This window comes from Zalophus californianus, chromosome 3 (assembly GCF_009762305.2).
Source record: "Zalophus californianus isolate mZalCal1 chromosome 3, mZalCal1.pri.v2, whole genome shotgun sequence".
NCBI classification, from domain to species: domain Eukaryota; kingdom Metazoa; phylum Chordata; class Mammalia; order Carnivora; family Otariidae; genus Zalophus; species Zalophus californianus.
In genome coordinates, this window is record NC_045597.1 from 105,588,676 (window position 1) to 105,608,405 (window position 19,730).

General features: G+C 41.2%; 1 protein-coding gene across 1 annotated transcript in view; it reads right to left on the bottom strand.

Moving 5' to 3' along the window:
• Window positions 1–8,366, bottom strand: part of NXPH2 (neurexophilin 2) — a 109,080-nt gene extending 100,714 nt beyond the window's left edge. The window contains exon 1 of the mRNA XM_027589960.2: window positions 7,817–8,366. Coding sequence (XP_027445761.1) covers window positions 7,817–7,867 — 51 coding nt within the window. The 5' untranslated portion in view covers window positions 7,868–8,366. The remainder of the gene's footprint in view (window positions 1–7,816) is intronic.
• Between the last annotated feature and the right edge of the window lie 11,364 nt (window positions 8,367–19,730).

Below are 19,730 nucleotides of genomic sequence, written 5' to 3' on the forward strand. Positions count from 1 at the left end.
CTGCTTACGTTCCAGAGCTGACGTGAAGATAAAACACGAGATCACATATGTGAAAGAATCTAGTAAACCATGTAGCACTTTATACCAAGTCACTTGTTTGAACATAAAGATACCACACATTAAAAAGGGGGAGGTGGTGACTTTTAAAATCTGAACCCATGAATATTAGAAGGCACTTATTCAGGAAAGATATGTGTGACTTTGAACATGGTGAGTGAGTGTGAGTTGGTAGTAAAACATCCAAGTCAAAATGAACGGGAAACTATGGAGATATGGTCTTGGAGCCTGAACAGCAGGGTAGGGAGTGAGGTACAAATTTGGGAGTCATTGACAAGATTATGGAAAACTCACGATTATGGAAAACACACCTTTGAAAACTTCGCCTCCTTTTTCTTTATCTCCGTAGGAATATTCCTTATACTGATCCCAATTGTCTTCTGTTTAGATTATCAAAATGTAAAACTTTGTTAATAAAAATTATTATCATTACTACAAAATGTTAAATAGTTCTTTAGAGTTCCTATTCTCTTATTGTATACATTATCCATTCAAAATGTCGTGCAGATTTTTATACTCAATCAGCCACTTCCACTGGTTAAGTCTGCACACACAAATGAGGGATAGAATTCTGGGATGGAAATCCCATGGACTTTATAGAACCATATAAATTAAACATGTGGTCTCTCCCTGCTAATAATCTAGACTATTTCTTAAGTTACTGTTCTGAATGAATAAATACACATGCTATGTACCTTACGGTAAAACTGATAAGATTTTAAAATTGTCAGTATTATTACAATGCTTGAAAGTCACAATCTTGCATATTCTTGCATGAAGAGAATTAAACAAGTGTTTTTATGACCCTAGAGTTACCTTATTTGGCCCCAAACAGCAATATCACAAAGTCAGGGTTCATTTCTAAAGACATTTACATTGTTTAAAGTGTAATTGGAGTGAACCCCAGGACTAGTCGGTCTGTTTCAGATGTTTCCTAATGTTAAGACCACTGACATATTCTCCACCTTTGATAGGGTCTCACATGCCAGCTCTTTGTTGGTTGTCTTTTAAAAATTCCGTACCATTTACATCTGAGTTCCTGAAACCTTCGTATTTAGTTAAAAGTATTTCTGATTTGGGCGCCTGGGTGGCTCAGTCGTTTAGCGTCTGCCTACGGCTCAGGTCATGATCCCAGGTTCCTGGGATCGAGCCCCGCATCGGGCTCCCTGCTCCGCGGGAAGCCTGCTTCTCCCTCTCCCACTCCCCCTGCTTGTGTTCCTGCTCTCGCTATCTCTTTCTCTGTCAAATAAATAAAATCTTTAAAAAAAAAAAAAGTATTTCTGATTTAAATAGGCTAGATTCTATTGAGGCCTACAGAAGTCACATGATCATTTTCTGGTTGAAGTACAGTATTACACCGTTATGTTGTTTATCTTAATAATTAGAATTAAACTGAGAGTCAATTTACTTTTTATTTAAATTAAGGCAATGACTAGATGTTAGTAGTTTACAATTTAAAAATAGTAGAGAGGGGAAAAAGCCTGAATACATCATTTTAATTTAAATTTTATTGATTTTGTTGATTATATGGGTTAAATAAATGCTCATCAATTCCCTTTGCCTACTTCCACTAATTTTCTCTTACCATAAGCAAGGATAACATTAATCAATTTTGCAGTGTTTTAAATCTACTTCTAAATATACATATCATTTGTGATGTGGTTACACAGCATAAACTCCATGTAAAACTTATATTTAGGGACGCCTGGGTGGCTCACTCGTTAAGCGTCTGCCTTCGGCTCAGGTCATGATCCCAGGGCCCTGGGATCGAGCCTTGCATCAGGATCCCTGCTCGGCCGGGAGCCTGCTTCTCCCTCTCCCACTCCCCCTGCTTGTGTTCCCTCTCTCGGTCAAATAAATAAAATCTTTAAAAAAAACATATTTAAAACAATTATGTTTGTATGTAAGACATACTTCAAATTGTATAGTAATTAAAGATGTAATTCATAAAAGGAAAAACCCAGAAACGCAGTTACCATATAATAAAAAAAGGAAAGTGATGCTAGAATCACTTTTCATCCATTTATCGTTAATGACTTCATTTATAGGCGAGGGGTTGAGGTTGTTAAGTGATTTTTCCAAGACACATACACATGCATGTGTGCACACACATCCACACAACTCACACTCTCAGACCAGCCCTATTCTGCTTACTGCTATGTCCTCAACGTCTGCTATAATCTCAGTGCATAGTCTGGGTCAAAACAGTCAATATTTGTTGAATGTGCAATTTATTTAGAAATGGAACACCAAACGCATTGTTCATTCCAATCTACAAATGGAAACATTTAAAATGTCCTTCTCAATCTTATAGTTTTATATAAGGAGAGAAGAGAACGTGGTAAACTGTATGGAAGAAACTTGAAAATAATAAGTATATGCAACTCTAAGACAGCATTATTATTGTAGTTTAAGTATACAAAACTTCCCTAGTCCTTTACCATACGTCTATAAATCTAGGACAGACAAAATTTATAAGAACGGCAAGTTTAAAGACACTATTTTAACTTCTTGAATGATCTGGCAAGAAAAAAAGGAAAATACATTCTACAGCTTTTGGGTTTAAATAATGACATTTTAATTTTTAATGGTCATTCTACAAAGAAACAGAATTCCTTATTACATATTGATCTTACAGCACAATGAACCATACAGTTGTCTGAAGGTTTTTATCTAGATTTCCATAAATTAAAAATAACATAAAATGGAAGTTTTCAATCAATCGTATCTTAGAACTCCTTCTATAATATGAAAATCTATGCTGTAAATTGCATTAAATCATTTTTTTACTGAGCAGGGTTCTGAAATAAAGAATGGAGTTGTATTAACATCATCGGTCATTTCAAAAGTAGTAAAAAAATTTCAAGTAGATTGTTAGCAAATAAAAATTCACAAAAATAATCATTAGGGCATCTGAATTTGGCACAATTAAAAACATTTATGATGAAATAGTGTTTCAAAGTCTTACAATGGTGCAATAAATGGGTTAATTGGGAAAGGATTATTTTAAAATAATTTAAACACTAAAACCTCTATGCCAGACTAATACAGAAATTAGTTTGTTAAATCATTGTCTTGCATACTGTATGAAAACTGAGAGAGTACCCTCACATGGATGAGTGCTCAAAATCATTTGGACCAATTTTTTAAAGCAGCTTTAAAATAACTGACTCCCAAATCAAGATATTAAATGCCAACTTCTTACCGGCAATAATGCTTATGGCTAAGATAGAAATGAGATGCTTTACAGAAACGCTGATACAGCCCTAACTGTAGGCCCTTGAGTGTGCAGCTATAATTCTTTTTTCAAATCTTAGCCAGCAATGCTTCAGGTAAAGGAGTCCGCAGAATATGTAAACAGTAAGAGACAGTCTTAGAGCTTTTACAAAATCACAAACCTGGGACACATTTATATTCACCTTTGGTTGCTACTACTAAATGTCTAAATCATTCAAAGTGTATTGATTAGCTCTTTAATAGGTAAAAGGTGGGCAACGTATTATAAAATCAACATTTCTTAATTCATTTGATTTGCAAGAGCCACACATTTTAAGCTGACAATGTAAAACCTCTAAAAGGTTTTTCAAAAAGCCTTCTGCCTTATTTAGCATTTTGATCATTAATCAGAAACAATAAAAAAAGAATATTAAAAAAACACAACAAAGATTAAGAAAGCTTTCTTTTCCATTTGGAAATCTATTACGCTATAAAATAAGTTCCCAAGAGGAGTCAGTTTCCTATGTGGAAGGCATTTAAAACTGAACCAGATAACATAAATCTCAGAATAGGCCAAGGGAACACAACTTACACTGAAAGGTGAGTGGATAGCATAGAGGACTTAGCTGTCTAATCCTAATTCTCATTTTTAAGAATGTCTAAGATAATGATGCTTTTAATGAGGAATTAATTTTAATGCCCCATCAACTCTAAGTTGTAACCATGATATGGTGGTACTTTTACTCTTGTGCATTGTCATCTCGCCAAGAGACCATTGATCCTACACTAGAAAATACTGTTTTGATGTTTATTGATCAGAACTGTATGAGGGAAATTATGATTTTTGAATGGAAGACAGTCATGAGTTACCACTTTTTGTAAATATGGAGCTGAGAATAAATATATGTTACGAATATCATACTAAACAAACATTAAAATTATTAATTTGTTAAAAGATAAACAAAGTACACTTAATAAGTTCATGTGGGATGATACTGCACAATGAGGATGAACTTAAAATTGTAATACCTTGCCTCACAGGTGTTCTGGTTTTATAGAATTCTAAAAATTCGCTAACTTACATCACTTCTAATTTATATTTTACTTTATAAAATCATTATATCACAGGGCGCCCGGGGGGCTCAGTCGTTAAGCATCTGCCTTCGGCTCAAGTCATGATCCCAGGGTCCTGGGATCGAGCCCCGCATCGGACTCCCTGCTTCACAGGAAGCCTGTTTCTCCCTCTCCCACTCCCCCTGCTTGTGTTCCCTCTCTCGCTGTGTCTCTCTCTGTCAAATAAATAAATAAAATCTTAAAAAAAAATCATTATATCACAGAAAAAAAGTTGAAATGTATAACAAACTTATTTTAAAAATCATCACTCAATTTTATCTTAAAATCAAGCTAATAATCCATTTAAATTCAAATTTAATCTTTTACAATCTGCATTTTACTTAAAGGCAAAAATCACACTTATTATGAGTTCCAAATTATCATGTAAATCTGTAAGAAGTTGTCATCTGGTGAAGTCTTTACTTTGTATCATGTCAGGAAATAACACTCATTATATTATAATATTAATTCCAAATGCTAATTTTCTCATCATTAGATGGCAGAAAAGAAATAATGTGCTGTTAATACTGTAATAAAGAATGTGTTGCTGAATAAGGATTTTGGAGAATATAATACACGCAAGGTTGATATTTAAATTGTGCAACTGCCTAGTAATCCTATTTATTAGGTAAAGCAAGCTATCTGTTACAACACTGGACACAGGAAGGAGAACTGGACAAGGGCAGGTAACACACACACGTACTTCATAGGCTACCTGCAGTATTTATCAATTCAGCTGACTGTTTTCTTACAAATTTTAAGTATTACAAAAACAAGTAAAAACATTCTAGTTATTGTACCAGTATGATGTGGTTAGTGACTTATTTGAACCCAACTCCTTGTGACTGTTTTCGATGAAACAGACAATTTTCCTAAAATTAAGTTTCAAAATTCCCAAATGAATCCACTACTTGTTTAAAATATTTAGCATGTTTTAAAAAGTACATTCTTCATGTTGCCAGGGTGGATGAAAAAATAAAATCCAATTCCAGCAATAACCCAACCTTGCCCCCGCCCCTATTCCCCCAGTGGCAGATCTACTAAATATATACGTTTCTAGTTCCTAGAAAATTAAAAGACTAGTTTCTAAATCAAGAAAACGTTTTATCCACTTGCTATTGGGACTCAGCAAATAAGTTCAATATCAGCTTGAAAAAGGTAGAATAAAACTGGGAGCCATCTAAAGGGCCAAATGATGACCTGCCCTCCTTGATACCTGCCAGGGTGGGGTACATGGTGGGATTGGGGAATGTTTTCATTGAGGTCTACCTTCCTCAGCCACTCTGTTTTCCTTTCACATCCTAACCCCCTTGTGTTACAGGGCTGGAAACAGCTCTAAGAATGTGGAGAATGTAAACAGCCTTTTATTGTCCAAAAGGATGGCGGTATAAGGAATGTGTGCTTATCACACAGCTGCAGCCCTGACCTCACTTACCATGATAAAGTGCTCCAGGAAAAAAACATTACAACCCAAGCACAATCCAAAAACGGATTAGAATTTGACATAAGCTTCCTTAAAAATGCATCAATCAATCCATGCTGTAATATTAGAATCTAGCTCTTAAGGAGGGTATATAATCCCTTCAAGATGTATTTCCTATTTCCTATTGACTATGGTGGTGTGAAAAAAAAATGTAACATTTCCAATACGGTGGCTGACAGGAGAACTTTTTCCCATCATATGCCCAAATATATTTCCTCATCTTTAAGAGTCTAACACAGTGGAACAGATACACAGTTCATGATCACTGAATGCAAAATTAAATTAACTAAGAGATTCATGAAGATAACCTGAAGATCTTACCTAAGTACCTGATTTCTCCAGGCTTTTGGAGTTTTACTTACACACACCATACAAATGCTGCTGGTTACACCATCTTTTATTGGAATCCAGATTAAACATTTTAAAAAGCAAGTGATACTAAGGTCTAAGGTGGCATATATGTTGCATGTACAATGCCTTAGATGTAAAATTTATTTTAACATGCAATATTGTGTATAGGCAGGATGTGATGGCTCAGCAAAGGACATCTGGGAACATCACTGCATTTTCCTCTTGACGCCACTGAAGAATTTCTTACCTAATGCTGTGCAAGTGAAGCTAATCTCTGTTGTAACCAGAATGGACAGGCCTTTCCTTATCCTCTCCCCTTCACGAAGACCTTTTAGAATTCCCTTCCATCCTCAAAATTTGCAAGTACCTCTGCATCTACAGTATCATACATCTCACAGAGAAACTTTGGTAAGTTACTGGATCTCATCCTCTTAAAGGAAATAACAGAGATAGAGGAGAGGAGAGGAGGAAAGAAAAGAAAAAGGAGAGAGCGCCGAAAAGAAAAAGGAAAGGAAGAGATCATCGTTCTCTAAGTGTTTGGTTTCCTTAACCTTGTTTTAACAGCCCAGAGCTACCTGAGCAAAATCTTAAGTATAAGGACCAAAGAAACCGTGGAATCTGGAGAAAACCCTCTTAACAGCACTGAATCAAGGTAGGTGCCTGGAGAGCACGAGAAATCCATCACACAGGCGAAAGCAGTCCCTTTCTCTAATTTTACTTTAAAAGTTGTCTTCTGCAAGATTTTACTTGGGATCGCCCTTAAGTATAATTAACAATACATACAGTATGGAGGTACATTTCAGAAGGAGGAGAGCGCGGCGCCACGCGGGAAAAGCGGGGACAGAAGATAGTTACAGTGCGAACAGTCGCCCAAAGCCTCGCTGGCGAACCCTGAACCACCTTCTAATACCCTTCATATTCCTCAGAGCCCCCTCGGCCAGATGAGGCAGGAGAGGTCTTTGGTAGCATACTGCTTACGAGATTCCCGAGAGGGGGCTCCAGCGTGGAGTTGGGCGTGAAAGTTACATCCTGCATCCCCAGCGGCACAAAACCCCATCCCAGTCCCCAGCGCCAGACGGAAAACGAAGAGAAATCCAATCTGCGCCCCCCACCGCATCGGTCTTTTGCCTAAGTTTTCTCCTAGCAAGGAGCTACTAATTGACCCTGAGAACAAGGAAGCACGATGCCAGGGTTTGAAAGGATTGCAGGCATCCGGGCATAATACCATGAAACATAAAAACCACCAAACCCCTTAAACTCTGGGCTGGAGGCAAATCTTTCAGACCATCCTCATCGTTTCCCTCTACCCTCATCCCCTCTCGCACCTTCTTCCTGGCCACTTTCTGCCTACTTTACCCCAGCCCTCAAGTCCCAATCCTTGCTAAGCCCTTCATCCGCCTCAAGGTTCCCTCTATTAAATTCCGCGATTCTTCCCCTCCAACCCCTAAAGCAACCCCAAACTCCCTGCACTGCGTGCGCTTCCAACCCCGAGGTCCCATGCAACCCCAGTCTCTGCTTCCGAGTCGGCCACGGACGCGGTTTTCCCGCCGAAATGCGTCCCCAGCGCGCGAGGCGCGCGGCGGGCCGGACACTCACCAGCTGCAGCAAGCCGGGGACCACGACGAGGGGCAGCGGCCGCAGGCGCATGGTGCCGGCTGGCGCGGCGTCTCACGAGCTGCGCGCCCTCGCCTGCCTCTCGCGCATCTCCACTTCGAGGGGCAGGACTGAGGACGCCAGGGACACCGCGCGGCGCTTTCCTCCCGGAATCCGAGCGCAGCTCCGCGCCGCGCGGGCCTGGTGGGCGGGCGGGGAAGGGGGAGGGTGGGCTGGCGGGAGGTGCTTCTGGGGCCCCCCGCGCGCCCCTCCTTAGAGGGGACCTGGAAAAGAGCGTGCGGGGCTCCAGGGGCGCCTGGGGCTCCGGCGTTCCGGGGTCGGGGTGAGCGCGGGGGGCGCCCGCGGGCTGGAGGCGGCGGCTCGGGCGCTTTGGTGCCGGGTTCCCGCGCGAGGCTGCTCTAGTGATCCGGTCCCGCCGTGCGGCTGCCGGGCAGAGCTGAGCGCCCCCGGAGCTCGGGGAGGCCCGGAGCCTTCTCTGCCCCTGCCCCGCCCAGCAGAGAGCCGGTCCGGTGGCTCGGCTCGGCCAGCCGCCCTGCCCACTGACCCGCTCCCGTTTTACTGGGGAGGTAAGGGCGGGGGGGGGGGTGTCTCCTTACACCGACACAAGAAAGAGGGCTCCGGGAGAACACCCGAGGAGTTTGGAGGGAAGGAGATAGCAGGGGTCTGGGCGGGGCATGGGGGGCAGCGAACAAGAAAGGCTGATGCGGGGAGGTGGGGCTGGAGCTCGGGACTCCCCGGGAGAGCGCCCCACTCCACGTCAGCGCCCAGCTCCAGAGCCCCAAGCGAGGGGTGCAAATTGTGGCTGGCGCGGCTGGAAGGATTTCTGGAAGTGGGAAATAGTGGGAACCGAGAGGCACCTGGAGGAGGGGTGGCGGCAGAGCCGTGAGAAACCGAGCTAGGTGGGCGGTCAGGGCTTGATCGGGTTTAAAGACGATATAGACAGCTGGGTGGCCCGGAGACCGACAGAGCTGCGCCACACAAACCTTCTGCCAGGACGCGGGATATCTTGGAGAGGGGTGGGTATCTTTGAGCCCGGGAGAGGCTGTAAACCTGCAGCCAGTGAGCCTCACCCCCTTGTTAACAACTCGCCATTGGAGAGATCTTTAACCTTCAACTACCTCTGTGCTGGACATTCGAGGAGAAAAGTCAAAGGGCAGTGGGCCTCAGACTCTTCCACTGTTTATGGCGGATGAGAATTTAACCATCGCTCATCGACCCATTTATTGAGCAGGTGGGAAATTTAAGGTCCAGAGAGGTAAAGCCACTTTTCCAGGGATGAGTCTCTAGGCAGCTGCTTCAAGAAGAATGAGCAAAACAAGCTTATTTCCTATTTCCAGAAACACAAAGCTCTTACTTATGGAAGAAAAACATGTTGAGGCAAGGGAGAAGAATTGCGATTGATTTCCAGTCTTCAAAAAATAAAACAACAAAAAGTGAAGTTTGGGCTGAAATTTTAGGGGAAATTCCTAGGGGAAATTTAGGAAAATCTTCCTCCTCTTACAACCCACCTTCCACCCTAAAACAGAAATGAAAGGGGAGTCTGTAAGCCTTTGAATGGTTCAGGACCACGTTTGAAGCAGAGCAGCCTCCAAGGTAGGTCCCAAGGATAGTAGGATTGACTTGGGTATGGCAAGGTCCCATCTTTTCACTGGGTATGCCAAGATTGTACAGACGGGGAGAGAGTTTATTCAAAAGTATTCTGGGATCCCAGTGTGACTTAAGCATGTTGTCTCTGAGGCTGCAAGTGGGGGTATCTCTCTAGTACAATTCCATTCTGGGTATGGAAGGAAGGGGGGAAGGTAAGTGAGGGCCATGTGTTCTCCTTAACCCCTTGCCAAGCCTGACTGGGGGTTCCAGAACTCTATAGCAAAGGATTCACCAGCTCTGTCCCTCTTCTTGTCCTGGGACTCTTACTATTCCTTGCAACAAACTCTTAGACACAATCACTTTTTGCCTATCTAAATCTATAACTCACCTCCTATAGCTACCCCTCAGGTCCATAAAAATTATCTCTTTACCAAGACTTAGAGACCACTTCTAGAAAGTGATTTTATCCCACAAGCATAAATAAGATCATTTCAAAAATTGGAAGAGGTCTCTATGGGTTGATCTCCTTGTCCAACTTTAGGTCCCTGGATAAGGCTGCATGTTATTTACAGACAGTCTTTGGGAAATAAGGACTAGATGGGGAAGGGTTTGACAGAAATAGAGGAACCGCCTTTTAGAGAGGTGCTGCTAGAAGAGGAAGGGGAAGGCAAAGGACTTTGCAAGATTTAGATTCATTTAGATTTGGTGTCTGAGCTTCAGCTGACTCATCTATAAAACCAGAAGGTGGGCTCCCTTCCTGACTTAGTAGTTTCTAATTCTTTTATCCCTAACTCTCTAAATGATGAGTGGTTGACTTAACACACGATTGAAATAATAATTAAGTGATTTAATTACTGGAATACTTAACCCTTTAAAGTGGTTCATATTTCTTAGACCATTTCTGTACTTTTGGGACACAGACATAAAATTTTAAAGGGGCCTAAACTTGGACATGTGTCCAATTAGTACAAAGTATTCTCACAAAGGAACATGCTGAAAGGTGTCAAATTCCAAGCTAACAGCTAAGGAACATGAGTGAACTTTTGTGTTCCATTGATAAGGCTGTGTAAGAGAGAAGCACCAAGGGCCTCACTGACTAAGATCTGGTGTTACTATGTTTTTAATAAGGTGACTACTGGTAATTTACTGTATTCCCCAAATTTTGCTATACATACTATGGGAAAGTAGGAGAAAGGATGGAAGGAAGGAAAGAAGGAAAGAAAAGAAGATAGAAAGGAAAGAAGAAAGGAGAGACAGGCAGAAAGTAGCATTTAATATGTTGCTTTGTCCTTCAGAATATACAGTCTAATCAGGAAACATGCAATAAACAAAACATAATAGACATTACAAGAAAGTATAAGCTTAAGGGCTGCCTAGTACAATTCAAGGGAAGAAAGATCATTTTAAACCAATACAAAGGCTTCGTGGCAGAGACGAAATGGGAGCTGGCTCTGTTTCCAAGAATGGCCAAGATGAGTCTATGTGGGAGGAAGAGCATGAGAAAGGGCAAAGTGGAGGGACTTCGTATGACATCACTGGAAGCCGGACAATAAGTGGATCAGACTGGCTGGAGGAAATGTGTTGAGGAAAAGTGAGAGGAAAGTTAGGTTATGGGCTAGGCAGTAGAGATCTGAGAATGCCAAGCTGAACAGTTTAGCTTGATCTGCAGGAAATAAGGAGTCTTACAACTTTTTGGAGGAGGAAAGTCACACATCAAGTGGCATAGATGTACACGCAGGGTGGTCTTGAGGATGTTGCATGATGAGATGGTCATGGGCATTGGAAAGACAAGAATGGAGAGACGTGGGTGCATGAGCTGTTGTAAAGGAACAGCGAACTGAATTTGGGGTTGGAATATTTTTAAACTTTCCTGGCATATTGGAGGATTTTTTTTTCTTCACTTTAAACATCACCACTTTCCCTCGTATAGGCAATTTAACAGCTAGAGAATCAGATCATTGCCTTTTCATTTTGCAAGGGTGGTTTTCACAGTGTGAGGGGAGTGAAAATAGTCTTTTCATATAGACAAGTGGCAGAAAGTAGAACCTAACAAATTTTACTGCCATATGATTCCATTGTAGTCTTTCAAACAGGCAACCTACAGGGATGCCAACGCTTTGAAAGCAAATTTGTCAACTTTTGCTCATCTGGACCATAGCTTTCTTCTTATGCTTCTCTGTACTTACTTTCTCACTCTACTGTTCATTAGCATCATCACCAGCATGTGGATAAGAACATTCTACGCAGCGTAGCACTTCAGAGTCTCAGTAGATAGTAGACATTAACCAACTTTCTCCTTTGTGTTTAAGGAAACAGAAACTCAGTGTTATGTGACTTGCTGCAGGTCATCTGGAGACATGTGGGCAAATCTGAAACTTGATTCAAGGCCTTCAGCTTCCTATACGGTGCTCTTTCCAATTCATCACTCTGCCTCAGGTAGTTTTCAACTGGCCGGCAGTTATAAAAGTTTTGATGTAGTGAATGAATGAACCTTTAGCTAATAAGAGTTGTGGGAATGATCTATGGATCCTAAAAGCCCCAGAGTCTATCTTATTATTAGGAAAAGATGTTTGACTGGACTGAGACTGATCTAGTAACAATTTTAGAAGAGTGAGGCATGAGGAGAATTACATGGCATGGGGCTACTCGGCAGCCCTCAGGGAAGCGGGACTCAGGACTCAAGAATATGGCAGTACTTAACCCAAGGAAAGAGGGAATTCTCAGGGAGTCCTTGGAACTCTTATACCTCTGTAATAAGCTGGTGGGCTTTTAGTAGCAATTCTTAACAACTTAAAATCTTTTCAGTTGCCACTCCTGTTGAGTAATTGAATATTATTGAGTCACTATTTAATAAAATACGATGCCATATTACATTGTCTTTAAACCCTGACTGCACAGCATCACTGGGGAATTTAACATCTCTAAAAGTGGACTTGAGCACTGACATTTTTCACCCAGGAGTTTTTATTATATAGTCATGGTTGAGAACTACTGCTCTACCAGAAACTTATTTTTTTTTCTTCCTTCCTTCTCCCCTCCCTCCCTCCCTCCCTCCCTCCCTCCCTCCTTCCTTCCTTCCTTCCCTCCCTCCCTCCCTCCTTCCTTCCCTCCCTCCCTCCCTCCCTCCGTCCTTCCCTCCCTCCCTCCCTCCCTCCTTCCTTCCCTCCCTCCCTCCCTCCTTCCTTCCTTCCTTCCCTCCCTCCCTCCCTCCCTCCTTCCGTCCCTCCCTCCTTCCCTCCCTCCTTCCTTCCCTCCCTTCCTCCCTCCTTCCTTCCTTCCCTCCCTCCCTCCTTCCCTCCCTCCCTCCTTCCTTCCTTCCTTCCTTCCCCTACAGAATTGTAGCCAACCCCCATGTGGAATGTTCTGAGGTTTTAATGGAATATCATTTGAACCTATTTACATTCTTAGTTATACAGGACTTGTCAGGAGAGAGCTAGACATTTCCTTTGTAGATATTTGGGCCATGACTGGGGAATTTATAAAAGTTTTATCACATGTACCAGTGGCTCCTGGTTCAGACATAAATCAAAGGATTCCTCTGTAGTGAAATGTTTTTTTCTCCACAGTTGGTGGCCACAACTGTATGTCTTCACCGTCTCATCCTCGGATGTTAGAAGGTGCTACCGGGAGCGAGCTACTGGTTGATACCACTATCAGCAGCCGAGGGGAGAGGTAGAGGGGAGAGGGGGGCCTGGGGTTCCCAGTGGGTCCTATAATGAGAGGGCTACTGGGTAAAGAGAATATCACTCAAGACTGACAAGGCAGGAGAGAGCTTCTCCCTGAGTTTTAATACTACATCTCTATAAATCAGACTGATGTTTTAAATAAACCTTTCATTATTTTTCCATGTATGTTTCCATGCATTGTCCATATATGTGTTTTATTGGACTGAATAATCACCTTTTCTACTTATACTTCAAATATGATGGGTATCACAACTATGAAATCATTTAACCTGCTTTGGATGTTGCTTACTAGATGGTGTGAAGGCAGAAGAACAGAGCTTAGAAGGTTATAATTATAATATCTTGCTTAACCCCTCAGTTTATAGGTAAGGAAACTGAGGCTCAGAGAGGGAAAGTGATAATCCCAAGGTCACACAGCCAGGCCATGGCCAGAGAACACCAGACTCCAGAGCAGTTGCTCTTTTGACTTCAATTGTGCTAGGCTTATTCTGGGGTGGGATAGGGTGCCTCTTGCACATCCAGAATGATTAAAGAAAGAGACAGCAAAGGAAAAACACACTTACACACACTATCTTAGGTAATCAAATGGAAATTTTCCAATTTGAATTGAATGCTTAGGGTTCAGAAATCTGGGGTGCACAAAGTTTGGAGAGGACTCCCTCCCCCCTCCCCACATATTAACAGGGCACCCTTGGTTGCTAGTGCCCAAACACGGCTCTGAAACAATGACAATGGAAGCACATAATGGCTCCCATGAATAGGATGTTCAAAGACTGAAGGTAGTTTCAGACAATTTGAGGCTAGATTTAGAAAGTTTTGAGCAGAGTATTGGGTTGGCCATCTTGCGTGTGTATGCGCGTTAAAGTGGGCTGGGGGCAGCAGTTGCAGAAAGCTTGAAATTGGACCCCCAGAGAGCAGGGAATAAAACCCATCCTCCCAGGAGCTGACTTTTATAATAGCCCGACACCCACAACCACCTCCAATTTTCTGCAGAAGGAAGCTGAAGTTGTTTCTTTAGTTTTCTCACTGATTCTTTTTCAGATGTCTTTTTTTCTTAACACGGTCTTTTCTTGCTCAAAAGTGCCTCCAGGTTTCTTTGATAGATATTTGAATGACTCTCATCTCCTACCTGTTCACACTCCGGGTTTTCTATATCTGCCTGGACAGCACCTCAGTACCCATCACCTTGCTTATGGGCACAGACCCACACTTGCTCTATCAGATGAACCAGGGATGCAACATGTGGAAGATGGTGCAAAATCACAGGAACGGCTAGCTTTACCACTGCCTACCTCTGACGAACAAGAGTTCCTCCTTACGCCCCATGGAAGCCGTCCCTTACCAAGACATAGCATCAGCCACACTTACGGGTAGGTTTAACCACGCCAAGGCACTGCCCACCGGCTTCCAGCAATCGTGACTGAGTTTTTTGTTTACAGCCAGGTTCTTACTTATTCAAACATTGCATTCGGAAATACACGTAGCTTTTGAACTGTGCTCTTTAGCGGGATGGATGCCTACTAACTACATTTTGAGTCTTTCTGTGAAATGCAACTGCCGTATTCCACTTTGTGGTTCCTCTGGACCTCAGCATTACTATTCAAGTGCTGCTTTCCTGTTTTATTTCAAGCTGTGTCAAATGAATGGTGGTCTCCTTGCCTTCAAACAGGAAACAAGTGGGCTAATTTTCCTACCCTAATAAAGTACAGATTTATATTAAAAGGCTACTGGGGGGCATCTGGGTGGCTCAGTCGTTAGGCGTCTGCCTTCGGCTCAGGTCATGATCCCAGAGTTCTGGGATTGAGCCCCGCATCGGGCTCCCTGCTCCGCGGGAAGCCTGCTTCTCCCTCTCCCACTCCTCCTGCTTGTGTTCCCTCTCTCACTGTGCCTCTCTCTGTCAAATAAATAAATAAAATCTTAAAAAAAAAAGTCTACTGGGATTTGGTACAAAAATCCCAATTTCTAAGCATTTGGAGCCATCTATTCTGCCCCTACGCTGATCTAAAAATGAACTTGTCTAATGTTTCCCAGGCAGTGTTAATAATGGCACCAAGAGCCCTTCTCTTCATTTATTGAAATATCTTGAGTGCTATCTACTGGCCAAATGTGGCATTGCCTCATGAAGCATAAGCTGCTGGCAAACTGTCATGACTCAAAAAAGTATAACTTTGTTTAGGGACTGAATACATCCCATATGCTTTAGCACATACCGACACATACTGAGCACCTGCATTATTGAGTGATATCACTGCTAGGGATCACTCATTGTCTTCTAGATCGGGGAATCCCTCAATTAGGAGTCATACAGTTGTAATATAAGTGAAATGTAACAGGAGGGCACAGGCCTTGCTTGTCCCTTCTTTAAATGGATGACTATCGATAGCTTAAATCTGATTCTCACTTTGCTGAGTAATGTGAATGGATAAAAATAAGCCATTAATTTAAAATCAGGTATACGGGGGCGCCTGGGTGGCTCAGTTGGTTAAGCGACTGGCTTCGGCTCAGGTCATGATCCTGGAGTCCCGGGATCGAGTCCCGCATCGGGGTCCCTGCTCAGCAGGGAGTCTGCTTCTCCCTCTGACCCTCTTCCCTCTCATGCTCTCTATCTCTCATTCTCTCTCTCAAATAAATAAATAAAATCTTAAAATAAAATAAAATAAAATAAAATCAGGTATACGGAATCAATCAATATTCCCATGTCTTCATGTGTATATAAAGGAAGAACAGAGAAGTTAATAAAAAATCCTTTCCAGTTAATGTGTACTATTACTAGGCAAAAAGCACATGCCCATACTAATAGTATTGATCAGAACAATTGAAGGCTAAGAGATAGCCAATATTTTGTATGAGTTAAAATTCATCTGATTTATGCTAACCAGACCATATTTTCTGTCCAGGGTCTTTCCTTTTTAAGAATCTTTTAAATTATCTGGAGAAGTACATTATGCTTTAATCTGGATTTCAGAAAAGAGCATATCATGAGGGAGTGAAAAACAGTGAACAAATGAAAGTCAATGCCAAGTGATTTGGGAGACACAGCCAAAAAGCCAGGGGATCTTACTTATTGTAGTAAAATGAATGATTGTCCCATTTAGGACAAATAGCTGTAAAGGAAAAGCCAAGGACAGGAGATCACTATTGATTATCAAGTAATAATAAAGAGAAAGCCCTAATGGGTTGACATCAACTTGGGCAAAGATCCAGATCATGAAGCTGTAGTTAGCAGGAAGTCCATGTATATTAACAGTATACAGGGCAACAGAATGTCCTACCTGAATTTTTAAGTTACTAAAATAGAACTTGCGCTGCCTCTAACTCAATTATTTTCAATTGTTTATTCAGTAATTTGGAGCTATTCATGTCAGCTCATACCTATGTATTCTGCTTCAAATTATAAGTTAGAATTGAATATTCTGGATTCTGGGACTGTATGATATATGTAACATATTCAGTTATCTGTATGTTATTAAATAATACATATCAGTATTTTGATTGATAGCAAAGAAGAACATACATTAAAAATATATAACTATAATTTAAAACCATTCTGTTTCAGCAATTGAATATTTAAAAAATTGTATTTATAGGCACAAGCATGAATCTCACTAATACTTATTTTTAATCATTCCTAAATTGGACTTTCTATTTTTTTTTTAACCCCAGATGCTGTACATATATTATCACGTGTAATTATTACAACAACCCTGTAAGGCGGGTATTATCTGAAATTTGCAATGACAAAGCTGAGGAATAGAGAGAGGAATTAAGTATTTTGCCCAAGATCATTTAACTCTTATATGACAGGACCCAGGATTTAGACCCAGACGCTCTGGAACTTTCTTTCCTAACCATCACACAACATTATCTCCTACTGTTGTTTACATCTTGTCGGTAAAGTTCCAGATCCCCCCAAACTCTTCATTTTTCTCATTTTAACCAACAGAAATGGGGGAGCATATAGTGTGATACCACTGAAGAAGTTATGTGTATGTGTGTGCATGCGAGTGTGTGTCAATATCCACCACAATGTCTAATACTGAGTAGGAATCCCCCCCAAAACTTGTTAAATATGGATCAAGTAAATGCTGTTTTCAACCAAAAAGGAGATGTTTTACTTTTTTCATTTCACTAATAACCACTGTGATAGGTTGCTCTATGTGATTCCCTCAAGCTAAGGACCACATTTCCCGGTGTCCTTTCCCCTGTATAGTTGTGTGTTAGAGCTGGCCAAAGAGCTCTGTGTCTGCATGAGATCTGGAAGCCCACAGCCATTCCTCTCTCAAGGTCTTTGGTTTTTAACAGAGGGACACAGATTGGACACAAGGGTTCTAGCCTGCCCTCTCTCTCCTCCATCGTATCCAGCTCTTCCCAAGGGCTCTGCCCTCTGGCCAGTGACTGCCCCAGGTCCCTCTCTAGATGCTTGGTGTGGATCCACAGAGTGATGGTCATAGGGACATCTTCCCCTGGATCACCTTATGGATTCCCCTTCATGACCCTGCTTGGCTTCTCAGAATAGCCTGATATCCTGACCGAAACTTTTTTTTTTTTAAGATTTTATTTTTAAGTAATCTCTACACCCAATGTGGGGCTCGAATTTACAAACCTGAGCTAAGAGTCACGTGCTCTACCGACTGAGAAAGCCAGGCAGCCCATCCTGACCGAAACTTGACTGACATCGTCTCTCAGTTTTATTCTCCTTTTTAAATTCAGCCAGCTGAAAATTGGCCACAATGGTCACAATTGGTCAATAAGCTCTGAGGCCCTCAGTTCCCCTAATGTTGATTGCCTGATTATTTACTGCAAAAAAGTCTTTCTCGGGGTGTACTATGCTCCTCTTTTAGTATTTAATGGAATAAATATTACTACTGAGTATTTCCTGGCTTTTCCTTCCTCTGCCTGCTAAAGAGGGTTCTGCTTGGACCTGCTGATTGTTTCCCTCTCTCTCCTCCCTTGAAGAAAGTCCTACTTTGCCAGACTCCTTGGACCTCAGTGGCAATTCAAGAGTAAATGGTGAGAGAAGCAGAATCGAAGGAGACATGAGGTAGTGAGGTTGGAGGGGTTTTCCAGGAGTGGTTAAGAAGAGAGAGCTGGAAGTAGTTTTAGTATATAAAGGCAGTGGAAAGGAAAAAGGGGGATTCTAAAAAAATCACATGGACTAGATAGCTTTTTCATGGTATTCAAAATATTAAGTTAATATTAAGTAACAGGTTATTAAGTAAAATAAATAAGTTATTAAGTGAATAACTTGACTTATTTTGAAATAAGTTTCAATCCCATGGATTGGGTTCTTTAAACTATGACCCCTCTGTGGGACTGGGCCATGGGGCTGTGGATTTGTAAGGGTTGTATGTATATAAATAGGCTTCATAAATACCACATGGTCTCTAAATCGGCAGTCAAAACAATTCACTCAAATCTTTCAAATTTCTCGAGACCTCAATACTTTTTCTGAATCCAAAATTAATCTTTTAAGTATTATCCAAAGTGCAAAAATGTATTTCAACATCTGTGGTGTTTTTCAAAGTATATTTCACTAAACCACCTCCAAGGAAAGTTAATAGATATGAAGAAAAAATTCTGAGTTCAACCAAATTTAGGGAAGACTTGATGAAATAAAGTTAAATAGGTTTATTCAGGGACTATTTAAAGCCCTTAATTTTTTTTTTCTTGAAAGTTTTTGAGAGCCTCTTTTGTGACTACAGTAATCAAAAACATATTTTGAGAGACACAAAGAGAACCACATAATAACCCTGTCTTCCTGCACACAAGAGAGATTTAGTGGGTCATGTGCAAAGTCAAATGTGTCTGGATTTTTGTCTCTGCATTGATCATGGAGAAGGAAAAAGTAAGAGCAAAGGTTGTGAGTTAGACTTATTTATTCGACCTGGTAAGAGCCCAGCTTTTGTAGTATCCGGTTTTATCCCTTAATGATAGTTAGCATATTTCTGCTCTAAGAAAATTAAAATCAGTGTGGAATAGAGGTGGATGTTTTTGTTTTTATTTTGCATACAGTAAAACTTCCTTTGTTGTGTATGGTTTCATGGGCTTTGGCAAATGCATAGTTTCCATTTCCTCACAAGTTTCCTAGCTATCCCTTTGTACTTAACCCACACTTCCAAACCCTGGCAGCCACTGATTTATTTTCCATCCCAGTGGCTTTCCTTTTTTCTGGAAATCAAAAAATATGTAGCTTTTGGGGTCTGGCTTCTTTCACTTAGCAAAATGGCCTCATGGTTCATCCATGTTGTTGCGAGAATAAATAGATAATTTCTGTGTTTCTGTGTTTCTCCTGTGGAAGGATATCTAGGTTCTTTCTTGTTTCTGGCACTTCTGAATAAAGCTGTGTGAACATTTGCTTTTCAATTTAGCTCGGTATAAATACCTAGTAGTGGGATTACTGGGTCATATGTTAAGTTTAATTTAAGTTTTAAGTATAATTAAGGTTAAAAGGCACCAATAAACTGTTTTCCAGTGTCGGTAGTCTATGACAGTTACATTTGCTCTACATCCTCATCCACATTTGACATTGTCAGATTTTAAAATTTTAAACAATTTTAATAGCTTTGTAGTGAATTCTCATTGTGTTCTTAATTTACATTTCCCTAAAAACTAATGATGAGGAG